The following is a 26,693-nucleotide window of genomic DNA, read 5'->3' as shown; positions in this document are numbered from 1 at the left end:
AGCAGGAGGGGGGCGGGGTCCTCACTTCTGACCTTGCCAACGTCATACGCTGGGCGTGGCCGAGGCCTCGCGGTGGTGACGCCGGTGACCGAAGCGGCGGCATGATGTTGTTGGGGCTGCGGAGAGCTGTGTGCTGGGGTCTCCGGTCAGGCCCCGGCCTGGTGTCAGTGAGGCGGCCGCCTGCTGCAGGTACTTGTCCCGTCCGTGTAGCGTGTGACCGGTGGAGTCAGGCCGGGGGCAGCCGCACACAAACACACTTGTGCCTGGAGGACTTTGGGGGAGATAGGTTATAGGTTGTCAGTCACCAGGTCGACATGGGAATGTTGACAGGAGGACATGTCAGCATGCTTGCACTAAACATGTCTACCTGGATTTCATGTGGATATGGTTCACAGGGTCGACACTTGAAAAGATCTACATGAGTTTTTCACGTTTTTTGTGTGTCAATATTGATAGATACCTGAGTCTCAAATTAGTGTACCTTGTACCCATGCTGTGCACGGCTAAAGCCCCATAGGCGATATTGCTGACAATATCAGGGCTTCTGAGCGATATTGTGAACACTATTGCTTAGTGTGTACACTCCATATTGTTCACGGTGCGCGCTCCCACATGTCGATAACAACCCCCTTCCTCGCCTGAACATGCTCAGACGAGGGAGACCTCATTTACGACGGTCGTTGGCCCAATCCCACCTGGGATCGGCAAATGAGTTTGAAAACACTCAGGAGCCCGAGGTTTGCTCCCTACCACCAGTGCTGTGCCTAAACACGTGCATAGGGGGTCGTGCGATCGAATGGACCCTCTCCCAAAGGAGAAGGGCCCCGTTTTTCCCCTAACCCCTCTCCGCCATAAGGCCGAAGAGGGGAAAAAAGGGATAAGTGGGTCCTCTTTGCCGAAGCTCAGAGGGACCCTCTTTCCTCAACCCCCGGCAGGGTTAGGACGGTGGGTCCTCCGCACCCGAAGGTTTGGAGAGACCCGCATTAGGTTTCCATCCGCCTTGCAGCTCAGGGTCGCCGTCAAGGGGACCAAAGCTCTCCCCAAAAGGATGAGAGCTTCGGTACATTGGGGAATGGTAGGCCCATAAGGGTCAACCACACAACCCAAAAAAAACGTGACACACTACAGAAAACATGAAAAAGTGACGAACGTGAAGAAGGAAAAGAAATAATAAAGAGAACCCCAGCCAGAAGGCCGGGGTGGGGGTGTGAAAAATTGGCCTACCCCATCCAAAAGGACGGGATCGGCAAATGTGCATACACACTAATAAACATGGTTACTGTCGACCACTCGCAATGTACCAAATGTAATAAAAAAAATTTGTAAGACATTTCCAGACAATAGGGGTGATTCTAGTCACTTTGGAACCGGGTGAATTTGGCCCCATTCCGATGGTTTGGAGACTACGCATGGTCACCTTTGCGAACGGCTTATTTGCCGAGCCATTTGCATACCTCCCAACATGACCCTCTCCAGGAGGGACACAATGCTCTGTTTCTGGACTTCCCTCTTCATATATGATTACCCTCACCTGTGGTGAAAAGGTGCCCATACACGTTCAGATATGGGGCTGTACGTTTTGTACTTTAAAATGTGCCGTATGATTCTGGCACTTGTAGGGGGATGCGATCCCCTTACATGTGCGGATGCAATTTTTTTTTTTTTTTAAGTTGATAGCTACTAATGGACATCGCATCGCATGTACTCCTGTACTGATGCGATGCAATGAAGCACAAAAAGTACTGCATGCAGATACTTTTTGTCCTTTACAATATTGTACCTGCGGGGACGCGCATCGCATTGCATTCCCATCAGGAACACGGTGCGATTATCGCACATGAGATGCGTTTTGTACTTTAAAAGTACAAAAAGGATGCGATAATCGCAACGTGTATGGGCACCTAAACACCATTCTTATCAATTAACTTGTTTAAAACAGATGAAGGTAATTATACATTAAGAGGAAAGTCCGGAAACAGAGCATTGTGTCCCTCCTGGAGATGGTCATGTTGGGAGATATGCGTTTGCAGGGAGTGGGGTAGGCCGTGGGTATGCGAGGTCCGGTGTTGCCCATGGGAACGCCCAGCTTTTAAAAGGCGTTTCCATGAGAATTCTGGAGGGCCAATGTGTGCCGGAGACGGTGGTTGACATCATAACGTCAGCTGCCCGACCTGTCTTCGTCTTGGTACATGCAGTTTCCACTGACTTTTATTTGCGGGCACCGGAGAAATCAATCAATGGACGGCCACATCGAATGGTTTCTCCTGCAGCGGACACGTGTGGACAACCGGCGGCGCAGGGTGGGCAGGCAGATTTGAGGTGGGGCGGTCTCTCTGGCACTTGGTAAAACCAGAATCCGCCCTAATGACGGTCTGCTGACTGCACATACACACCTGCCTGCCCCTGATTCAGTGTTTCCATTAGCGATCACGTTTATCAATCGCAGGGCTGGGCTCAAGTTGGAACTCTGTCCCTGTTTTTCTTTAAAAAATAAATCTGGGTGAACACTCATTTCCTTTTGCCACAATAATACATTTTTAATTATCTGGTCTAAAAACTGCTATTAAAAAAAAGCCACAATGTCGCAGGTTTGTCTACCTTTAAGAGGCCTATTTATTATATGGTAAAAAGGCTGCCCAGGACAGTATTCAGTATAGTAATGGTAAAAGCTGTCACTGTACTGTACACTCTTATTAGAGGCAGTATACAGCAGAAGTCCCTGATTTATTATTCATTTACAGTTTCGTATACAGCGCGCCATATTTCGTTGTGTTTTACAATTGGAATTAACAGTGATAAGACAAACCGGCTAATCACAGACAGACATAGAGGTAGGAAGGCCCTGCTCGCAAGCTTACAATCTATACAAGTACCTTAATAAAGTGTCTCACTGCTGCGAATAACAGCAATAGGAGTTGATATTTAATGGGGCAAGTGCTGCATTTCTGAATGATTAGAACTCATTTTATTGATTTCGCTTGACGTGGGTGGTTTATAACCAATAGAACATAAGTCATTATTAAAACATCTTACAGTAAAGTTATTTATTAGTCTCCTATTTATGTTTTCAGGCCCAAGTCTTATTCAAGTGGCAAGAACATACGCAGTGATGAAAGATGGTCAGTATTCTAAAGCTGAAAGAATATGTATACAAGGGGAGTATAATAAGTTTTTGGGTGCACGATAAGTATTCTATTTACAAACAAAGTGAAAAATGACATTTTATTCACCAGAGGAGCCTTTGCAAAGTTAGATGCCCTCAAAGCACTTGGTGAAGTAGCTGGACCAGTACAATGCTGTATGAAGGTCTCGACTGCAGCTTCTGGTGACTCAAAATGAATCCCACACATATTGTGCTTGCATTGTGGGAACACAAAGAAGTCTCAAGGGACCAGATTTGGCCTGCACAGTGGATGACCAAGATACTGTATGCATACATGGTCCAGAAATTCCACCACTTTCCTGGACTTGTGGCAGGTGCATTGTCTTGATGAAGAAGTTCACTATGAGCCCGAGTTTTTAGAAGACCTCTGGAGATGGCTTCCAGCATTTGCGTCAGGTACTGGTTGGCGTACCAGTCCCCGGAGCGCCACAAAACTAAGCACCATCTGCTTGGCCATGCTCCACTCAAGTTGGAACGCCTATGGAGGCGCAACTCCACCTGAGGTAGACTTGGCAACTTCTTTGGTCACGGGGTCAAAACTTTGAATTCATAACCACTGATAATCTGACCAGCATGGTGCAGCACCAAGTCACCGAGCTTCCTTCTGCTCTCGATGCTGCTGATGGGGCACCCAGCACGCAGAAACCTTGCCCGAGCCAAGTGTTTCATGAAGTATCATGTGGATGGATCCCAGTGAGATGCCTATATTGCCCACAGTCATCCTGGTGTCCATCTCAACTACGTCCTGACCCCCCTCCCCCCCATGACAGCAATGTTGTCCTCGGCAATCGTGATACAGGTTGGCTGCAACATTTCCCATCTTCCAGGGGCTGTAAAACGCACATAAATTCTGCAAACCACCCAAACACGGTGCTTTGGGATGGTGCTTCCTCCCCAAAAGCAGCTTGCAATCAGTCAAAACCCTCCTGCTGTCATAGACTACTCTTGTTGTAGAAGATCATGGCTCTCCGGAGACTTCAGTTGAGCTCCGTAACAGGTGCATGAAGGAAGTCAACATGCTGATTTTTTCGGTGTGCAGTGCTACTTATGGGCCTGGGTTGCAGTTTAGCGAAATTGTAGCTGTAACACTTGGCGGTAGTCTGTGGGGGGCCTCCTAGCCCAGGGCAAGGCCGCCCCGCTCGGTGGGTCCTTCCTTGTGATGTAATTGCAAAAATTTTCAGGCACATCGCTGAAGTAGAAGCACTTTGCTGCGTAGCAGGCGCGGGCCGTCCATGTTTAGGGTCTCAGCAGCTGCGCTTGACATCGCGCAGCTGCTGCAACCTTTTCCGAAGTGGCCTGAACACACCTGTGTTCTTTGGACCTCTCCCAGGAAACGCTGTGCCTCTGCCAGGTGATCACAGTTTACGTGCTCGCTCACTGGCGCAGATACGTGAAAATGACGATCTGCGATTTTCGGACAATTTCATAGGGTCTGCTTCAGGCAGTGTATACGCTTCTGGGTCTTGACATTTCACAAGAACTTTAGTCAAAGCGTAGAGTTCCAACCAGTCAGTCATATTGCGTCTATACTACTTATGCACTGTACATCCAGATACTTATTGTACACCCCTCGTTCTATGGCACATTTGTTAAAGCGTTATTAAATTAAATTATAATGATGTGAAATGCAATTTTAAATGGTAGTCATAATAATTACCTTCACGGGATGTGACTAGAACAACACTTTGAGGGTTTGATTTGGGAATATAGACTCTTTATACTGATATTGTTTAGTTACAAAGGGGGGGTATTAAATATTGTATTCCCACTGTTGGAATGTTAAGACAGTCAGAATCCCAGCCCAGCTGGACAGAGACTCGACAGGCGTAATGAATGTTCCGCCTGTCAAGAAAACGGACGCGGATTGTCAAGAAACGGCCGTGAATTTGACAGTCCGCGGCCGTTTCCGACACGTTTTAAAGTCAGATCTGTTTAGTCAAAATCCACCTTCAATGCTGTCGGAAATGGTAGGATTGAATAGGCGGCGGGCGCTATTTCCCTGTCGGAATTAGCGCCCAGGATTGAATACCGCCCAAAGAGCGTGAAAAGGCACTACTTGTATGTGAGAAACTGCAAAACATATATTGGCAGGAAAATGTAGCAAAACTTTTTTTTTTTTTTATTGTGTTTTTCAAGCTTTATTTTCACACACTTCTCTTTCTGGCCTCTACTGTCTGGGATGTTTCTTGGACTTTTTTTTTATTGATCAAGGTCGTCCGTAAACCGAACTCTATTTTGATTTTTTTGAGGCATAATACTTAAATCCATTACTGTCTTGGGATATTTCTCAAAGCTTGGCCAAAGATAAAGTGGAGAGAACTAAAATACCAGCCAATCAGTTTCTTTCTGTCATGTTACAGGCCGTGTTTGAAAAATATCAGGAGCGGATTGGTGGGTAGTTTCCCTCTCAAAGCTTTGATGAATATTCCCCTAAGAACTATTAGCTTGCTATTGTATTTGACATTATCAGACAGGACGTATAAGGGTTGGTGTGTATTATAATGGAAATGGGGCACTAGCGAAGGTTGCCAAATTCCTCTTGACAAATCATATATTTGAAGTCTGAAGTGTATTCTGTGTTATTACTATATAGAACAGGCATGGCCAAACTATGACCCTCCAGCTGTTGTGAAACTACAAGTCCCATCATGCCGTGCCACAGTTTTGCTATTGGGGAATGCTAAGACTATGGCAAGGCATGCTGGGATGTGTAGTTTCACCACAGCTGGAGGGTCACAGTTTGGTCATGCCTGATATAGAATGCAGCTGTATATAGCCAGATCCCATTTCTTGATGCATACCTTGTTTTTGACTTCTCCTAGGTGCCCCAAGCCAATTAGATGACTTGTCTCCTACAATGCTTAAAAAACAGTATGTTGGGGTACAAAGTGTGGAACGGTAAGACACCCTGATGGGCGATGTTATTTGTAGTGAGTTGTAATAGGAATGACATCAATATAATCTACAGTAAGTGATCATACACAATTTTACATCACGGTCTTCATATTTTTTTGACCCGAATGTCGACACAGGTTAAAGTGCACCGCGTCCCCTAGCATGGCTCGCTGCGTTCGCCATGCTTCGGGCACGGTGCCTCTCGGCACACTATTTTATTCTCCCACCATGCCCTAGTGGATGGTAGGGCTTGAAATACCGCCTGTCGGCACATGTCAGGTCAGAAAACAGTGAAAAACCCCATGTCGACCTAATGACCCTGTCGACCTTTCTGCATGTTGACCTAGACAAATGTCGACCGAAATGCATGTCAACCTAACGGTGTCAACCTAATGACTGTCTGACAACTTGCTGGTGACCCAATGACCGTGTCCCGTTCCTAGTGCCGGACTGGACAGATCTCGGAGCTTGTTAGCCAGTGTGCAGCTAATGTGTGAGAATCATTGAGTCACTGCCAGAAGAATTATTATTATTATTATAATTTTATTTATAAGGCGCCACAAGTGTTTTGCAGCGCCGTACAAAGGAACAATACAGGTCGACAAAACTTGGCATAACATTGAATAAATAACAAAAATACAGTACAAATAAAGAGCACCACAGTTCAATACACATTACAGCTTAAATGTAAGTAGTGAGGACTCAATCAACATACAACTAGAGGCTTGAGGCCAATGATGGAGATGAGTATGCGGACAAAGATGGTCACTGAGTGAGTACAGGAGAGCTGTGAGTGACATGTGAAGAGAAGAGGGCTTTGACAACAGGAGGGAAGAGGGCCCTGCTCGGAGGAGCTTACAATCTAGTAGGAAGGGGAGACAGACCGATTACAAGAGGTGCACGCGAGTGGGTGGTGGTTAGATAGCAGGATGTAAACAGGCAAGGGGTCGGAGAACCAGCTGGTTTATGCAGTGGAAGGGTACGCTTTGATGAATAGGTGAGTTTTCAGTGCCCGTTTGAAGCTTTGCAAGGTCGGGGAGAGTCTAATGGAGCGAGGGAGTGCGTTCCACTGAAGGGGTGCAGCACGGGCAAAGTCCTGTACTCTAGCATGGGAAGCAATGATCAGGGTGGAGGAGAGACGACAGTCGTCAGCTGACCGTAGAGGGCGGGAGGGTGTATGAATGGAGATGAGGTTAGAGATATATGGAGCAATGGAATTAGAGATGGCCCTGTATGTGAGTGTGAGGTGTTTGAAGAGGATTCTGTAGGGCAATGGAAGCCTGGAAGAATGCAGATTGTCTCTGACTGTGATCTCTGCTATAAGTCACTGCCTTCTAAATTCTACATCATGGGGGTTATTCTGGTTCATTCGCTCAGATGCCAATTTGCATTCTCTCTGAGCAACCGTATGTATGCATGTATGCTCGAGGGGAAGTGGGCGGGCAGCTGACATCCGGAGATGTCAGCTGCCCGCCCCCCCCTGGATGTCCATCACGGCCTCATTAGCATGAGAACGCCCAGAGTTCTCATGGGAACGCCCATGAAATGCTGGGCGTTCCCATATGCCCCACGCCACCCTCCACCCGCAAAGATGGGTGCGTGCGCCCATCGTACAGTTTGTTCGCCGTGGATGCACGCACCCAGCACATGCACAGAACCAAAACACTGGCCGCATGCGAATGGGCCTGAATAAGGGCCTATGTATGTCCGCCATATTTCACTAATTCTTGTTATTTCCCTCCAGGGTTGATGACGTTGTTAAGCGATTATTGTCCCTGGATATGGCGAGCCAGGTCAGTATAACATTGTCAGGTTATCTTATTGCCTATTGCATGACACCTCTCGCACCCGGGATTTTGCACACGGTTATATGAGACTTCTTTCAGACTAGCAGCTGGACCCGACTTAATGCCGGGTTGGTGATGTCACCACACACAGGTGCAGTTCAGTGTTTGGGGATGAGATCATGTGCAACTAGGTATATGCGCAGAATGTCATTGGTGACTCCATTCACACCTCATCATTTGCTGTAGCTGAGAGTTCTACAGATGGTTCGGGCTGATCATCCCATAAGAGGACTTGGCCTGTTTATCCTGCCGCTCCTATCCTATGCCAGCAGGCTGTTACTGTTCAGCACAGGCCACACAACTCTGACCTTCAGTTTATTTTGTAAAAGATAAAACAAGAAACAAATGTATCGCAATCTTTTCTGAGACCGTATTCCTGCTTCTGTTAAGAACATGCACTAGGTATTGTCTCAGAAACAGGTGGCACAGGCAGTCTCCATTGGCAGATAGTGTTCTTTTTTTATACAGTAGCCAGTAAAGGATACAAGAGTCCAGTTATCTGGTGTTACCAGCTGTAAAAGGCCCAGGAAAAAAAACTTCCCAAGTGCTGATGCCTCACAGCCAATCAGAGCACTCTAGGCAAATCAGAGGGTCGCCGAATGTTTTAAATAGTTTTTTCAAATTCTGCCAGCGCTCCTTCAAAGCGATGCGCTCCACCGCGACCCCAGAAAAAAACCACATGCGATCACTCGATGATATTATGTGCAGCTCATAATATTTATCGACCCGACGTGCGACCGGCGGGCTCACGCATCGCGTCGGGGACCCATTCGATTTGCATACAATCCTTCAATTTATCGCACACATGAGGTCGAAATCGAAGTATTGTATGCAATATCATCCAAGTGTATGGGCACCATAAGATCCAGTCTGCAGAAGCAAAGGTTACCGGCAGGGTTGTTGCACTTGCGTAGTGATCATTCTAGTACCCTACACCTTTCAAAATGTATGCAGTACCTCTTTCCTACCTGGGGTGTCACTTTCTGCTGTGTTGCTTCTAGTACAGTCTGGTCTGTATTTCAGCAGAGAAATATTGCTTTTATATTGCTTTTATACCATAAGAAAAGCTAGTTATTTTACCAGTCGTTAGGTCAGTTAGTCAACCACTATCTGTCAACATGGGATAGGTCGACACTGAAAAAATGGAAAGAACAAAAAAATTCCCAAGACCAAAGGCCAAGGGAAAATAACAGGCGCTTAACGAGAGGTGCTCTTCAGGGTATAAGCTGCTGCTCAAGGGGGGATAGTCAGTCCCCACCACCAGAAAACACAAGAGCAAATCACGCCAAGGCGTGTAAGCAGCGCTAAAAAAGGTGACACACACCAAATTGCAGATGTAGTAATATTTTACTTAAATAGTATTGAAATTAAAAGACAAATAATGGGGTACAATAGAAAAATACAAAATTACACAATAAAAACAATAGGTACCATAAAAAGCAATTCCTCACATCACAAGCTGGGATAAGTGTGACTGTATTAAGTCCAGTGTAGGACAGGAGATATATATCACGTGATAATACGAAAGTGGGGAAGAAAAAAGAAAAAAATCTTTTGGATTACAGGTAAGTGCACGTTACCATTTGGTGGACGATCTGTGTAGTAACCACGGGTGGTAGTTGGAATCTTCACCCGGGTAGACGATGATTGGTGGAGAGTGCTGTCGATTGGCTTCCGCTAATGATGTAGCCCCCTGTTGATTATTTGGTATTCTTTTTCGGGGGGGGGGGGGGGGGGGGTGGATTACCCCAACAATTTTCCAATAAGCGGTGTCCGCCAAAGGGTCGACAGGGATAACTCGGAAAGATGGTGGAGCAATGTCCTCCTGTTAGAGATGGCAAGCTGAAATTATGCCGCTGGATGTTTTCCAGGAGAGACTGTAACCACCAAACCCAATTAAGGGACTGCGATAGTGAGCAGGGTTTTTCAAATGGATGAATCCGTGGATCAACGTGCACCAGTGGAGGAGTCAATCAAGATACAGTATCCCACACTTGGAGTGAAGAACTGGAGGTCTGCCTGACGCGTTTCACTGCCAACTGCAGCTTTATCAAAGGTATCTGGCAGTGACTGGGGTATGGGTATAAATACCCCTTTAATGAGCCCATAGATTACAGGTGTGTGCATCAAACATTAAAACAATCACATAAGGTAAACATAATATTCACTAAAACCAATACTAATAGGAGACAGACGTACTTTGTAGATTATATCACATATATATTTATGTAAAATTAGTACAATATAGAGAAAAAATAAATCACGAATGCTAATGAACTGGAAATAGGTATGGTCACATGATCGCTTAGAAATCGGTAATATAGTGAGCAAAATCAAGTTTCTAATCAGAGGAATAGAAGGGGGAATGAGGATTGTTGCCGAAAGTAATAAGAATGTTCTAAACAAAATAATGATACCTGTTTAGGAGCTGTGGGAGCGCTGATAAGCGGCTGTTGGAACGCAAATGCGTTCCATATGTCCGGAAGTAAGTACTTCCGCCGTCATACCGGAAGTAGACGGAGGAGAGCGGGGACAGCATTAAGCGCTGAACTCCGTTCGTCAGGAATATACCTCCCACTGCTGCCACGCCACTGGGCAAGGGCGGACAGCAGGAAGGAGTAAGGTGTGCATCTGAAGGTATCCCCCCCGCGAGCGCAGGGCCAATCAGTAACGATGTGCGTACGGGAAACATCTCCCCACGTACAACAATTAGCCGCACAGTGGTTCCAGGCTTGAAATAAGGATAAATAATGAACAAGGGATTGTACTAATATTAGTCACGTGATGGCAGCCCAGTATATCTGGGTTGAGAGGACACAGAAACAATTTGGATAAGCGATCATGTGACCTTATGGATCTCACATAATAATATAGATTTTAATAAAGATCTTAAGAGAATTGAGACCTAATAAACATCAAACTGAGTCATTATACCTATAAAAAGCAAAAATCAAATGAAAATAGTAATAACATAAATAAATATTAATAATAACAATCACAGCATAGAAGAATGTGTCATGGTTATCACAGATGGTATTAATAGAAAAATATATATAATAATAATATTAATTGAAAAATAATAATAAGCAAAGAAATAAAGTAACCATGATTTGTAACAAAAGGAGGCTGGAGTCTAAAGGATTTGGGTCACATGGTACTTTTGATTAATATTATGTCATTGGACCACCATAATTAATTCAGATAATACTTTATGATTAAACCATCATAATGCAGATATAATTATTTATTAATTCAGATTTATTAGTAAGGAGTCAAAATATTATTTATGGTTGTTAGGATAAACCAGGAATAAATGGATAATAAATGGAATATATGGAGAGAGAGCAGAGAGAAAGGTATCAGAGTACAATATTCAGTTCCATGGCTTCATTAAGACCTTTAGGGAATAAACAGTCCATTTTAAAGGTCCAGAAAATTTCTTGCCTACATAGCGTGCGGAACCTATCTCCGCCTCTTTGTCGGAGGTATGTATTCCAAACCAATCAAAGATAGATCCTTTGGGTCCTTGTTATGGCGCTCAGAAAAGTGCCGAGAGACACTATGTAGCAAGGAACCTTTAATGATGTTTCTTCGATGTTCGAGGAAGCGAGTCCTCAGGGGGCGCGTGGTGCGGCCCACATATTTCAAATCGCAGGTACATCTTAACAAATATATGGTGAAAGGAGTGTTACAATTAATAAAGCCACGAACTTTCATGGTATCAGTGGACGTGTTCACCACTAAGGTTTTATTTAGAATGTAGTTGCAGGTTATACATTGTGTTCTGCCACATTTGTGGCAGCCAGTCGGTTTTGGGGGCAGCCAGTTACCATTTGACAGTTTCTTATTAATATTCGGGGGGTCACGGAGACAGCTGGGGGCAAGGAGATTTTTTAATGATTTGTTTTTTTCGAAAAATGAAGGAGGGGCGTGACGGTAATACGTCGCTCAGCATTGGGTCTTGTTTAAGAATAAAATGATTTTTATTGATAATTTTCCGTATATCCCTGTAGTCCTTGTTAAAGGTGGAAATAAAAGATATATTATTAGGAGTATCTCTTGAGACTGCAGTATTTTTTCTATTTGATGGCCTATCACAGAGAAGTGAGTCCCTATCACGTACTCTACTGGCTTCGTAGGCTTCTTTTACTAAACCTTCAGGATAACCACAATCCTGGAAGGATTTCATAAGATTAGTGGCCTGTTGGTCAAAAGTCTCCAATTGAGAACAATTGCGTCTAAGGCGCAGCATCTGCCCCCTGGGGATGTTTTTAATCCAGGGGGGATAGTGTGCGCTTTTGAAGTTGAGATAGGAATTGGTGTTGACAGTTTTCTGATAATTACTGGTCTGGATAAGTCCATCGGTAGCCTGAAGGGTGATATCCAAAAAATTGATAGTGGAGGGGTGAAAAGAGTGTGTGAATTTCAAATTAAAGGGATTGGAATTAAGATGTGACACAAAGGAAGTGATAGAAGTGACATCCCCATCCCAAATGAAAATAAGGTCATCTATGTAACGGCCATAGAGGACCAGATTCGCGCCATAGATGGAATCCCAAATAAATTGGTCCTCAACCTCACTCATATAGAGGTTGGCGTAGCTTGGCGTGAATCTGGTCCCCATGGCCGTCCCCATCACCTGTAGATAAAACGTGTCCTGGAATAAAAAATAATTGTGTTTCATAATGAAAGAAATAGCATCAGTGATGAAGTGACAAAGTTCCACCGTCAGATCACCATCAGCAAAAAGTCTTTTCTGAATGATTTGGACCCCCAATTCGTGAGGTATGTTAGAATAAAGACTTTCAACGTCAAGCGTTAAAAAATGATAGGTGTTCTTCCACTGAATATTTTTGATTAATTGCAAAAAGTGAGTGGTATCCTTGATGTGTGATCTGAGGGTGGACACCCGTGGCTGTAAATAAGAATCAACAAACTGTGACAAATTAGAAGTGAGGGAGTGAACCCCTGAAATAATAGGACGGCCAGGTGGTGAAGTGAGGTGTTTGTGAATTTTAGGAAGGTGATAAAAAATGGGAGTGGAGGGATGTGGATTAAACAAAAAGTAATATTCATCTTTGGATATCACTGACTCCAAGACTGCTTTATCCAAAAGTTCCTTAAGGGCTACAGTGAAAGGAATGGTAGGATTATTTTGAAGTACCACATAAAAAGAAGTGTTTGACAGCTGCCTCAGGGCCTCACTGACATAGTCAGTGCGGTCCTGTATAACTATACCTCCGCCCTTGTCGGCCTCCCTGAAGACAATGGAACTGTCCCCAGTGAGACCGACAAGGGCCTTCCTTTCCCAGGCATTGAGATTGTCCCCAAGACTGGGTTTAAATTTATTGGCCCCTTTTTGGTTCCTGGAGGAACACAGTTGTTTGAAGTCCTCCAGTGTGGTTTTATAAAAGGTCTCGATACATGTGCCTTTTGCCTTTATCGGATAGAAATCCGATTTCTGTTTCAGTTTAGACTTGTCAATGTCAAAAACTTTTTGTTCTCAATTGGAGACTTTTGACCAACAGGCCACTAATCTTATGAAATCCTTCCAGGATTGTGGTTATCCTGAAGGTTTAGTAAAAGAAGCCTACGAAGCCAGTAGAGTACATGATAGGGACTCACTTCTCTGTGATAGGCCATCAAATAGAAAAAATGCTGCAGTCTCAAGAGATACTCCTAATAATATATCTTTTATTTCCACCTTTAACAAGGACTACAGGGATATACGGAAAATTATCAATAAAAATCATTTTATTCTTAAACAAGACCCAATGCTGAGCGACGTATTACCGTCACGCCCCTCCTTCATTTTTCGAAAAAACAAATCATTAAAAAATCTCCTTGCCCCCAGCTGTCTCCGTGACCCCCCGAATATTAATAAGAAACTGTCAAATGGTAACTGGCTGCCCCCAAAACCGACTGGCTGCCACAAATGTGGCAGAACACAATGTATAACCTGCAACTACATTCTAAATAAAACCTTAGTGGTGAACACGTCCACTGATACCATGAAAGTTCGTGGCTTTATTAATTGTAACACTCCTTTCACCATATATTTGTTAAGATGTACCTGCGATTTGAAATATGTGGGCCGCACCACGCGCCCCCTGAGGACTCGCTTCCTCGAACATCGAAGAAACATCATTAAAGGTTCCTTGCTACATAGTGTCTCTCGGCACTTTTCTGAGCGCCATAACAAGGACCCAAAGGATCTATCTTTGATTGGTTTGGAATACATACCTCCGACAAAAAGAGGCGGAGATAGGTTCCGCACGCTATGTAGGCAAGAAATTTTCTGGACCTTTAAAATGGACTGTTTATTCCCTAAAGGTCTTAATGAAGCCATGGAACTGAATATTGTACTCTGATACCTTTCTCTCTGCTCTCTCTCCATATATTCCATTTATTATCCATTTATTCCTGGTTTATCCTAACAACCATAAATAATATTTTGACTCCTTACTAATAAATATGAATTAATAAATAATTATATCTGCATTATGATGGTTTAATCATAAAGTATTATCTGAATTAATTATGGTGGTCCAATGACATAATATTAATCAAAAGTACCATGTGACCCAAATCCTTTAGACTCCAGCCTCCTTTTGTTACAAATCATGGTTACTTTATTTCTTTGTTTATTATTATTTTTCAATTAATATTATTATTATATATATTTTTCTATTAATACCATCTGTGATAACCATGACACATTCTTCTATGCTGTGATTGTTATTATTAATATTTATTTATGTTATTACTACTTTCATTTGATTTTTGCTTTTTATAGGTATAATGACTCAGTTTGATGTTTATTAGGTCTCAATTCTCTTAAGATCTTTATTAAAATCTATATTATTATGTGAGATCCATAAGGTCACATGATCGCTTATCCAAATTGTTTCTGTGTCCTCTCAACCCAGATATACTGGGCTGCCATCACGTGACTAATATTAGTACAATCCCTTGTTCATTATTTATCCTTATTTCAAGCCTGGAACCACTGTGCGGCTAATTGTTGTACGTGGGGAGATGTTTCCCGTACGCACATCGTTACTGATTGGCCCTGCGCTCGCGGGGGGGATACCTTCAGATGCACACCTTACTCCTTCCTGCTGTCCGCCCTTGCCCAGTGGCGTGGCAGCAGTGGGAGGTATATTCCTGACGAACGGAGTTCAGCGCTTAATGCTGTCCCCGCTCTCCTCCGTCTACTTCCGGTATGACGGCGGAAGTACTTACTTCCGGACATATGGAACGCATTTGCGTTCCAACAGCCGCTTATCAGCGCTCCCACAGCTCCTAAACAGGTATCATTATTTTGTTTAGAACATTCTTATTACTTTCGGCAACAATCCTCATTCCCCCTTCTATTCCTCTGATTAGAAACTTGATTTTGCTCACTATATTACCGATTTCTAAGCGATCATGTGACCATACCTATTTCCGGTTCATTAGCATTCGTGATTTATTTTTTCTCTATATTGTACTAATTTTACATAAATATATATGTGATATAATCTACAAAGTACGTCTGTCTCCTATTAGTATTGGTTTTAGTGAATATTATGTTTACCTTATGTGATTGTTTTAATGTTTGATGCACACACCTGTAATCTATGGGCTCATTAAAGGGGTATTTATACCCATACCCCAGTCACTGCCAGATACCTTTGATAAAGCTGCAGTTGGCAGTGAAACGCGTCAGGCAGACCTCCAGTTCTTCACTCCAAGTGTGGGATACTGTATCTTGATTGACTCCTCCACTGGTGCACGTTGATCCACGGATTCATCCATTTGAAAAACCCTGCTCACTATCGCAGTCCCTTAATTGGGCTTGGTGGTTACAGTCTCTCCTGGAAAACATCCAGCGGCATATTTTCAGCTTGCCATCTCTAACAGGAGGACATTGCTCCACCATCTTTCCGAGTTATCCCTGTCGACCCTTTGGCGGACACCGCTTATTGGAAAATTGTTGGGGTAATCCACCCCCCCCCCCCCCCCCCCCCCCCCCCGAAAAAGAATACCAAATAATCAACAGGGGGCTACATCATTAGCGGAAGCCAATCGACAGCACTCTCCACCAATCATCGTCTACCCGGGTGAAGATTCCAACTACCACCCGTGGTTACTACACAGATCGTCCACCAAATGGTAACGTGCACTTACCTGTAATCCAAAAGATTTTTTTCTTTTTTCTTCCCCACTTTCGTATTATCACGTGATATATATCTCCTGTCCTACACTGGACTTAATACAGTCACACTTATCCCAGCTTGTGATGTGAGGAATTGCTTTTTATGGTACCTATTGTTTTTATTGTGTAATTTTGTATTTTTCTATTGTACCCCATTATTTGTCTTTTAATTTCAATACTATTTAAGTAAAATATTACTACATCTGCAATTTGGTGTGTGTCACCTTTTTTAGCGCTGCTTACACGCCTTGGCGTGATTTGCTCTTGCGACACTGAAAAAAGGTTGCAAACAAAAGGTCGACATGCCAGTGGTCTACACAGAAAAAGGTTGACGTGCGATTTTCATGATTTTTTTTAAACCGACTTGGGTACTTGTGAGTTATCCGGGCGCCCGATTTTTGGTCGTATACGCATCGCATCGCATCGTATGTTAACCAAATGGCATGCGATGCGACGCGACGAGATCACCACCCGAACCCGATTTCGCATCGCGTCGCATCGTGTGTTAACCAAATGGCATACGATGCGACGCGACGAGATCACCACCCGAACCCGATTTTACATCGGGTACCATGTAATGTGATCACGTCGCATCGCATGTTAACCACATGGCATGCGATGCGACAGCACCCGATTTTAGCAGGGCAAAATCCCCAGAAAGTGACACAAAAAGTGACACAATGTCAGTCCCATCCCCATTGTTAACGCCACTCCACTATCAACGTGAACCCGAAGCGTGGCGAGCGCAGCGAGCCCGCGAGGGGCGGCGGGACGCGTCCTCCGACCTTTTCATGCCCTACTATCCACTAGGGCGTGGAGTGAGAATAGAATAGTGTGGCGAGCGCAGCGAGCCACCGAGTCCGAAGCGTGGCGAGCGCAGCGAGCCCCGCGAGGGGACACGGATACCTTCACAGGTAAACGCGTCCCTTCGTGGGCTTCCCAGGTGTCCATGGCGACGCGGACACCTGGGAAGCCCGCGAAGGGACGCGTTTACCTGTGAAGGTATCCGTGGCCCCTCGCGGGGCTCGCTGCGCTCGCCACGCTTCGGGCTCGGTGGCTCGCTGCGCTTGCCACACTATTCTATTCTCACTCCACGCCCTAGTGGATAGTAGGGCATGAAAAGGTCGGAGGACGCGTCCCGCCGCCCCTCGCGGGCTCGCTGCGCTCGCCACGCTTCGGGTTCACGTTGATAGTGGAGTGGTTGTGAACATCCAATATCATTCATCAATATCATTCATATCTGACACATTAAGGACAACTGAATTTAAGGGAATAACTGTGTAATTAACATCTCTCAGAAATAAATTATAATAACAATCAACACATGTCACACAATAATTAAACAACGTAATTATTTCTCTAGCAAAGTGAGCGCATGTAGAATGCGGTTAAATGCACTGTCTCCCGCCAGGCACTTTCGCCACACAAACTCCTGCATGTATGAGTCAAGGTGATGGCGGGCTGTGCCCCGCTGGCGTTTGTTGCGCCATTTTGCACAACCCCACAGTCTCTCGATGTTTTGGGTGTGTGCACCAGTCTCTGGGTCTACGAAATTGTAGCGATGGTTGACTGTTAAATGACTGTAACCAGCCTGCTCCAGTTCTTGAGTTTTGTATGCGCGCCAGCAATCGCTGACGATTGTGCTTCCAGGCGCGACGTGCTCCACAATTGCACTGATGAGAGTTGGCGCATCTCGCTTGGCAACTGCTAGCATGAAACAGTCCCCAGTTTCCCGGCACACTCCTCCGAACACCCACTGCTGTGGGAGAACTCTTCCAACATTGGCCTGTCTTTTGACAAAGAGTGTCTCATCCACCTCCACTATTTGCCCTGGACCACCAATCTGGCGTTGAGGCTGTGACATCAGGTCGCATTGACATGCCTCCCGCATCAATGCATTATAAAATATGGTACTTTTATTGCAGATTTTCAAGTTCTTAGTACAGAATTTTATAGAAGTGAGTTCATCACACCAACAATATATGAAGCGCAGTATTGTCATGAACGGCAGCCTGCATCCGGGGTAGAAAAGCGAGGCCCGCAGACTCTGCTTTTTACTGCAACTTTTTATGTAGCAGCGCCATTTGCGCTCTTTTATAGACAGGCGCATAGGGTGGCCATTTGGACATGTGGCTGTAGATGGAAGCAGCCCTTTGTCCTGCAGGAATTGCACTGTTTCTTCCTCAGTTTTAGGGAGGCTGAAGATACCATCCACCAAAGCCATATTAGGAAATAGGGTGTAAGGGGCAAAATGGGGCAGGTGTAAGGGGCCAAATGGGACAATATTGGGGCAAATGTCCGAAATTTCACCTCAGAAATACACCAACACTGTAAATCACTTGTTCTCTCCTCTGGAAACTACCTCACACTGATTTTCTGCCAGATGTGGCAGAGGGCGGGTTTAAAAATGGGCGGGAAGTGTTAAAATCGCGTCGCATCGCATCCCATTGTATACCATACAATAAGCATACGATGCGACGCGATACGACGAGATGTCAAATCGCGTTGCATCGCGTCGCATCGTATGCTTATTGTAATGGCATGCGATGACCACATCGGGCGCCCGGATAACTCACAAGTACCCCGACTTGTTCTTACATCACGATCCCAGTGGGCATAGAGGGAGATTATAATAGTGCCTGAAGCATGGCGTGCACCCCCCAAAAAATTACAAACTTATGTCGACCATATTCATGTCAACCTTTTGCAAACATCTACCTTTTTCATGAATCTGACCTTTTGACTGTCGACCTAATGACCCATACGCATTTTACCTGTGGCACATCAGCTGCATGGTCTTCATGTGTAAGCACCTACAATGCCTGTTGTCATGGAGATCTTCATAGTCCCACTCATTCGCTGTAGTCACTCATGCACTGGACCAATGACGTGTATAGATGGTTGCAGTGGACATGGGTCCTGTAATACGCCCTTGTCTGACATAACCAGGCACCATGTTTCCAGGGGGCTCATTTCTTTCCAAACTAAAATGTTTGTTAAAATGCTGTGTTGACCTGGACTTCAAGAACTACAGAAAATGTGGTACTCTTCTTTACCTAGCACGGCGCCCACGATTTTGATCATGGACATCGCAGGTAAAAAAATCGGGGGCATCGCGGCCATTGAATGCACTAAAAATCGGGTGCGACGCGATGCCCGCGATTTCCCATAGGGAGCAATGTTAAATTTCTCAATTGACCCGATTTTCCTGTTCAATGCCTCAATTGACACGATTTTTCCATAGGAAACAATGTTAAATGGCCCAGAGAGGCCAAATACCCACCCTGAAGTGTGAAATGGCCCCCACAATTGTTAACGCCACCCCACGATCAACGTGAACGCGAAGCGTGGCGAGCGCAGCGAGCCCGCGAGGGGCGGCGGTACGCGTCCTACGACCTTTCAAATGAGAAATTTAACATTGTTCCCTATGGGAAATCGCGGGCATCGCGTTGGTCGCGTCGCACCCGATTTTTTAGTGCATTCAATGCCCGCGATGACCACGATGGGCGCCGTGCTAGGTAAAGAGTACCGAAAATGCTTTTACCATAAAGATATATTACTTATATAATAATTGGCATTCTAGCTGCTATAACAAAGCCGCAACTAGAAGACAGGTAAAATGCCATTTTGTCTAATGTGCTTGCTTCAACACACTATGAGCTGTTTAGGTCCATAGACACGGGGCGATTTTGCCCAGTATGTATGGACGGCGATGATGGGGAAAATGACTGTGCCTCAATTCCCTCTTATTTGGCTTCTCTCTTTATATGTCCTCTAGTCTGATAAACTCAAGATTAAAATACAGCAACTTGTGGACAAAGTGAAGAGAACTCCAGATGACAGGACGTCTACAGAAGTCCGCGGTGAGTGTGACGTGTCATTGGTGGGGCCGGGGGTTATGGTGAAATAGGTTTACATAGAGAATCTGCGTGCATGGACCACTGGCATAAACCCCGTTATACATTTGTGACGTTGCACACCTGCAAACACACATTGAAGCCGCACACATCCTTACTGGTCAAAGGTAAAATGTTTATGCTAGATAAGCCTGCTCAAAGCAAAAGCTTCGAAAGCTAGTCTGCTACCTTGTGATTGCCTCTGTGTTTCTTTGTGTGATTGCATCTTTGTATCTGTGAAAGAAACAGATGAAGTTTCACTTGCTGCCAGCAGATGGCAGTGTTTCGGTTGCACACGGACACTAGACCTATATATCATCATCTATATATGTGTCTAGTGCCCGCGAGTCTCCGAAACACTGCCATCTGCTGGCAGCGAGTGAAACTACATCTCGTTCTCACACATGCACAAACACAGAAGGTAGCAGTCTAGCCTCCAAAGCTTTTGCTGCGAACAGGCTTATTAGTATCATCTATATATGTCTAGTGTCCGTGTGTAACCGAGGCACTGCCATCTGCTGGCAGCGAGTGAAACTACATCTCTTTCACACATACAGAAACACAGGGGCAATCACACATACCGAAACACAGAGGCAATCAAAAGGTAGCAGACTAGCTTTCGAAGCTTCTGCTTCGAGCGGGCTTAGCTAGTCATCTTGCCTTTGACCAGTAAGGATGCGTGCAGCTACACTGTGTAGATTTTCATATCTTCATAGAACTGGGACAACCGTGCTCAATACCTGTGTGGGTTGCAGCCTAATCCTTAATCCCCCCCCCCCTTCAGTGCTGAAACCTATAATACATTACCCACCCCGGCCGAATGCTACCGCTTCCCACATACTTAAATACCAACAATCCCTAAACTCATCCACATTATTGGTTTAGAAATCTCCTCTCTCATTCAGTGGTTCTTTTACATTTATAGCTAACTTCATGTTACTGTTGTGTTTCCAGCCTCCAATAAAGCTTCTAGTTCTCAGTCCCGGGATACACCAACTTGTCCTACCTGCTCTCCCATTCATTTGATTACACATCTTGTGGTGCTCATCCGTATACTATTTGTTACTGACCTGCCTGCCCACCTGTTTATCGTCCCATTTCCTGCAGCTTCTATCTAACGTCCTGTTCCACTAGTCACTAATCACTGGTGTGGTCTGATCCATGGCTGTGTGTCTGCTTGTGTAGTTGTGTAATAGTGCACTTCACATGGTGAGCACGGGATGCAGCAACCGTAAGGAACATTGCAAAATGGGGAACTGGCTGTTTCCTAACTCTGGGCGAGATGTACTAAGCCTGGAAATGTGCTAAAAGGGAGGGTCTTAAACCACCAACCAACCAGCTACTAACTGTCATTTTCAAACTCAGCCGGTAACATGGAAGTTGGGGCTGATTGGCTGGTACTTTATCACTTTTTCAAGCTTAGTACATCTGGCCAATTACGCCGGAGTTCACTAAAGGAGAGAGGGTCCTTCTAGTGACATTGCAGAGTTGGATCCTGGAGATTTAGGCGGTCAGGTGGGGAGCGTCTAAGCATAGATGGGTTATAATTGGTCATGGATGACGAGGGGCTGCAGTCATTGGCAGAGCGATGAGAGCACAATGGGATGTGTATGGAAATGAAGCGTGAGATGTGTGCAGATATTATGGTCGAGGCCTTTGTCGGTGAGGGAGATGGTAAGATGCGCCCAGGATGAGACCAGGAATGATTCTGGCAATGTTACAGAGGTGGACATGTCACGAGTGGGAGAGGCCTGGTGAATGATGGGAAGGAATACAGATTAACACACATACAGTAGACTTGGTCATCTAATTATCCCGATTTCTGAAAACAACTTTGAAATAAGAGTTATTGGTAACGGCCGCGTACCGTAGTGTTGGCAGGTCAGCCACAATATAGTGTATGACCAGTTGGGCATTCAGCACTTGGCCACGATTCTGTGGGAATGTGTCACAGAGAGCTGGATATAATGGTGATTATAATGCATTAGGATGAAATTCTCCTTCAAGGACAAATGAGGCCGTAGTAGAGGATGCTCATTCCCCTTCAGAGTCTTGGATCAGGGATTCTATGTGGGATATCCTATTATTTACCTTTGTAACTACAGGGGTGATTCTGGTTGGCTCGTTAATGAGCCATCTAACGCCGCCCGCCGGGCTAGCAAACACATTCTCGGCGCATTGCGATTGGATGTTTTGCATAAACTTCCATTTGCCAGGGAGAGTACGGGGGCAAAATCATTCGATGGTCACCGACCATCGAATGATTGTGCCACTCATTTGCCTAGGCTGACTTATATTTGAGAGCGCCCAATCTGACAACAGGGACCGTCTGCGATCGCACATGGGGATGCCCAGGAAACGCTGCCCAAGTCGCCGAAGGTGTCCACACAGCAGACATGCACAGAACGCAAACATCGGCCCCCGGTGCGAATACGCCGGGGACTGATCAGATCAGAATGACCCACTAGGTTAGCTGTGGGTTATTCTATTAGACCCGATGCAGTGTCCTAATCCCCCCCCACCCCCACCCACATATCAGGAGGCAGACAAGGTGTAATCCCTGATAATAGGTTAGCCCGATACTCGCCTTCAGGATAAATTTATGATATAAGACTTTTTTTTTTTTTTTTAAACAAATATTTTATGGAACTTTTAGGATAGAGACAGTTTTTTCTCTGTCTATCCTAAAAGTTCCATAACATTTTCAGTCTGTGAATTCACTGTGTAATCCATGGTGTACCTTTTGATTGAGTTTTTAAATTACGTGTAGGAGAACCATCGGGTTTCCGTTCTCTTATCCTTTTTTCTTTCTTTTTCTCTGTTAATTGTATGTATGTTATTATTATTATTTATTTATTTATTCTTTTATAATTGCAGTTGCTGCCTTGACAGCCAGGATCCAAAATTACAAGGAACACATTCAGAAGTCTCCAAAGGTGATCTGCCTGCTGCTAACTGGGAGGCACTAGGGTAGATTAGGGTCACCGAATAGTTTGCGGAGAAATCCAGCTTTCACCCTAACCCTTTGTTCCTTTGTTTCACTTGTTGGCACCTGTTGCCATAGGCAGTAACATTGTGCTGGGACATTTATGTAGTCCCATGCAGGGTGGTGCATGTGTAAAGGTGGGCACTCCCTGTGCGAAATAATGATATCGCTTCCAAACTATATAGTTCATTATAGCAACGGGCTCAGTATTATTTCCCGACATTCCAAAATACCGACAAGCACTGTCAGGCAGCCAAAATATGTCATGTTCAAAAGGCCGGCATTCTTTAGGGCAACATGGTCAAAATGCATACAAGTTGACCTTTTTGGTCGACATGGACACCGTATAAGTGTATTGCGTCCCCTTGCATGCTTCGGCACAGTGCCTTGCTGCACGCAGCACACTATTATAATCTAACTCTATGCCCTCTTGGATTGTGGAGTAAGAACAAGTCTGTTGGAGGTACTTATATAATCGTATACTTATCAGTATATCGTGAACATGTGGCTAACTCCCAAGGCATGCTGGGAAACAACAGCATGGGGCAGGGGGAGAATCTCAAAGCTGCCTACTATCAGAGTCTTCCATTAAGATTAATTTCCTTTTACTAGTCACTGGCACCTAAGAACAACTCTTACTATGTGGTAATGTTGGGACACAGTGCCGACTTTCCATGTTACTACAGGATACCTTACTTGGCTCTGTCTAAGTATTTCCTCCTGCTACCATGTCGTTGTATCTATAGGCTTCTGTCTTTCCCACACAAGGTTGGCGCTATGTGTCGGTTGTCAGAGTGAGTGGCTCATATATATTGCTGGCTGGTATATAGAAATGCTATGTCTGTGAATGACAATACCATGCTGCACTGCAGGCGGGCAGATGTAACATGTTCAGAGAGAGTTACATTTGGGTGGGGTGTGTTCTAACTGAAATCTAAATTGCAGTGTAAGAATAAAGCAGCCAGTATTTACTGTGCACAGAAACAAAATTACTTCCCCCCCCCCCCCCAATTCTAGCTCTCTCTGCACATGTTACATCGGTACTTATGTATTATCTGGGCTCCCATGTTAAATGCACCCCATTTTTTCATACCCCTACTATCCAACTACGCATGGAGTTGACTTTATATAGTGTGGCGAGCGCAGCGAGCCACCATGCCCGAAGCGTGGCGAGCGCAGCGAGCCCCGCAAGGGGACGCGGTCTCATAAGAAAAACGGGAGCCCAGATATTACATAAGTACCGTTACATCTGCCACACCTGCAGTGCAGCATGGTTTTGCCCATCTGCAGAAATGCTTGCTAACAGGTCTGAATGACAGGTAGGCCCTGCGTGTCCTGAATTGTAAGGTCCACCAACATCTGTGTGCACACAGTACCGTGTATCACTACAGGCTCCTGCTGTGCTGTATGCTGTGCCATTTGTAATTGCTCTGTGTAATCTGTTTGGTGCTGCCGGTTTGTGCCCCCCCCCCGTGTCTTTTCTAGGATAAGGCAAACAAGCGACTGATGCTCATGACGATAGATCGGCGCCAGAAAATGTTGAAATTCCTGCGCCGGACCCGGTATGATGCGTTTGAACATGTGTGCTCACAGCTCGGCATTGAGTACACATTCCCTCCAGAGTACTACAGGCCGGCGACTAAGAGATGGATCGCAAAGAAAGCTTTCTGTCGGAAGGTCTGTCTCCAGTCTCTGTCACACACACATTATTACACGCAGTAATATCTCACATATTGCATACAGCTGGTAGGCAAAGGTTGTGCTGATAGGAAAAGAACTGGGGCAGGGAATGTAACATATTTGTCTGCCAGTTACTAGAACATCTTCTAGGTTTGTAACACACCTGTAATGTTTTCTAAGGGTTTTATTAGAAGTGGGTACCAGTTTAATAACCTTTCTAGCTATATGGACTATAGTGGCCCAGCCCTAAAGAACGTGGCATCATAACCCCACATCTGCACGGCCATCTGGACTGAGAACAGTGCAGTTTACAGGGAGTGTAAAACAGAGGAGGAGGGGGCAGGGACCAACCAGCTTCTACCAGACAAGGTTACTTCCTGATACACAGGTGGATGATGATGTCAGCGGCCCTCCCTCCCGACGGCCAGGAGACACCTGCATTTTCTGGGGAACACCCAGAAATCGCCTAAAAAGGCCACACCCACTCTCATTTACGAGCATCGGCGGCCCGGACATATGAACTGCGGAGCGCATCCATGACCGGTCCTCCAATTATCAAACAAACTGAATCTGGCCCAAAATGGAAGGTGATAACGCACCAGACAGTTAAAACCCAGTCTGAAACTTGACAGTTAGGAGCTGATTGGCTGCTGCTTTATCATCTTCCACTTCACCAGGCTTAATAAATCTGGCTGTTAGTACAGGTTGAGTTTCCCTTATACGAAATGCTCGGGCCCACGAGCATTTTGGATAAGGGATTTTTAAATTTTTGGGATTTTTTTTTTTTTTTAACATACGTACCTGGTCCCCTGGTGGGTGCCCTGATGGCCCCCCAGCGGCCTTCAGGATCCTCTTCAGCGGTCCCAGGGGTGCATTGGGCAAGTTTACAGGATTCACCCCTGGGACCGGAGGTGCGGCTGAAAAAAAAACCTGAAATATTCTGAAAAACCACGGTTTTTGGAATATTCCGGTTTTTGGATTTACGGATACTCAACCTGTAGTTTACTGAAATGGAGAAAAAAAAAAAACAGCGACTGCCACTTGTATGAGAGCACTGACCAGTTCCTCATTTCCAGGCTAGGCAACGGTCCTGGCCTCATTTCTAAGCAAGCAATTCTGAGAACTCTGTAGACCACTATATTTAATTGTGTGCCTAAGCCAGTGTCTCCTATAGCAGCGGCTTCTCCTACACCAAGTATAGCTCTGCTTGTGGATGTAGAGGCAATTCATCTACAGCTATACGTAAGCTTCCTGTTGGGGTTGCTGCTGGTGAAGTGCTGGGGTTGCTCCCGGTGATTTTCTCCTCCCAGGTATTTCTGCTTTAGTTCTATAGGCCCATTGGGTTGGAGAATGGAGCGGATGTAATAAAATCATGCGGGATGTCTGTTGAACTCAGACTTTTTTTATTTTTTTTTAAAGAGGCAATCATTTACAGGGCTGAACCGTGCCTTGTAAATGATTGCCCCTTTAAGAAAATGTCCGGGTTCAGCCCGTAACCTCCACTGTTGGACTTCATTACCCTTGGCCCAAAAAGTCATGGAGAGTAGAATGGGTTTCATATGCTGCTTGAAGAAATGGCCGGTACTCGGTACATACAGTTAAATATAAATATGATTTTAAATAAGCCCCTCTCACATATTCACTGTTGGCCAATCATTAAGCATGTTTTTCATGCAGGCGCTCTTGTGTTTTCAATAGGTATATGAAGAGGTGAAGAAGCAGAAGGCCGCAGGACTATTCCAAAAGAAGAAGCCTAGGCCTAAAGCTCGAGTTCCCCTTTACGTGTTCTCTCCTGTGGAGAAATGACTTTAACATTGCAGTGTTGTTACTCTGCTCAGTTCTACCCACAGCATTCTGCAAACCTCTCATCAGCTGCTGATGTGTCTCTTGGATTATAAGCCCCTGTACCATTGGATGAAAGCTCTGTATTGTTTCGCAGTTAAATTTAAAGTTTATGGTTCACCTACTTCACACAAGATTGTGCTGTCGTCCAAAATGTTCTAGAATAAATATTCATTTTGTTATA

At 45.0% G+C, this 26,693-nt stretch overlaps 1 protein-coding gene across 1 annotated transcript; it reads left to right on the top strand.

Annotated features, from left to right (window-relative positions):
* Positions 1–28: 28 nt before the first annotated feature.
* On the top strand, positions 29–26,693 carry MRPS15 (mitochondrial ribosomal protein S15). The gene is made up of 8 exons (XM_083154764.1): positions 29–189; positions 3,072–3,119; positions 5,986–6,061; positions 7,803–7,851; positions 19,884–19,968; positions 22,879–22,937; positions 24,473–24,664; positions 26,366–26,693. Exons 1-8 carry the CDS (start codon positions 102–104, stop codon positions 26,471–26,473), a joined length of 705 nt encoding a protein of 234 aa, XP_083010890.1. The 5' UTR covers positions 29–101; the 3' UTR covers positions 26,474–26,693.

Source organism: Crinia signifera, chromosome 1, assembly GCF_055691185.1.
Source record: "Crinia signifera chromosome 1, ASM5569118v1, whole genome shotgun sequence".
Lineage (NCBI taxonomy): Eukaryota > Metazoa > Chordata > Amphibia > Anura > Myobatrachidae > Crinia > Crinia signifera.
This window is presented reverse-complemented; position numbering and strand designations above follow the sequence as displayed.

Coding starts and splice junctions, on each gene's coding strand:
- MRPS15 (XM_083154764.1), top strand. CDS start 102: ATGATGTTGTTGGGGCTGCGGAGAGCTGTGTGCTGGGGTCTCCGGTCA. Junction 22,938..24,472: donor ACATTCAGAAGTCTCCAAAG/GTGATCTGCCTG, acceptor TGTCTTTTCTAG/GATAAGGCAAACAAGCGACT. Junction 24,665..26,365: donor AGAAAGCTTTCTGTCGGAAG/GTCTGTCTCCAG, acceptor TGTTTTCAATAG/GTATATGAAGAGGTGAAGAA.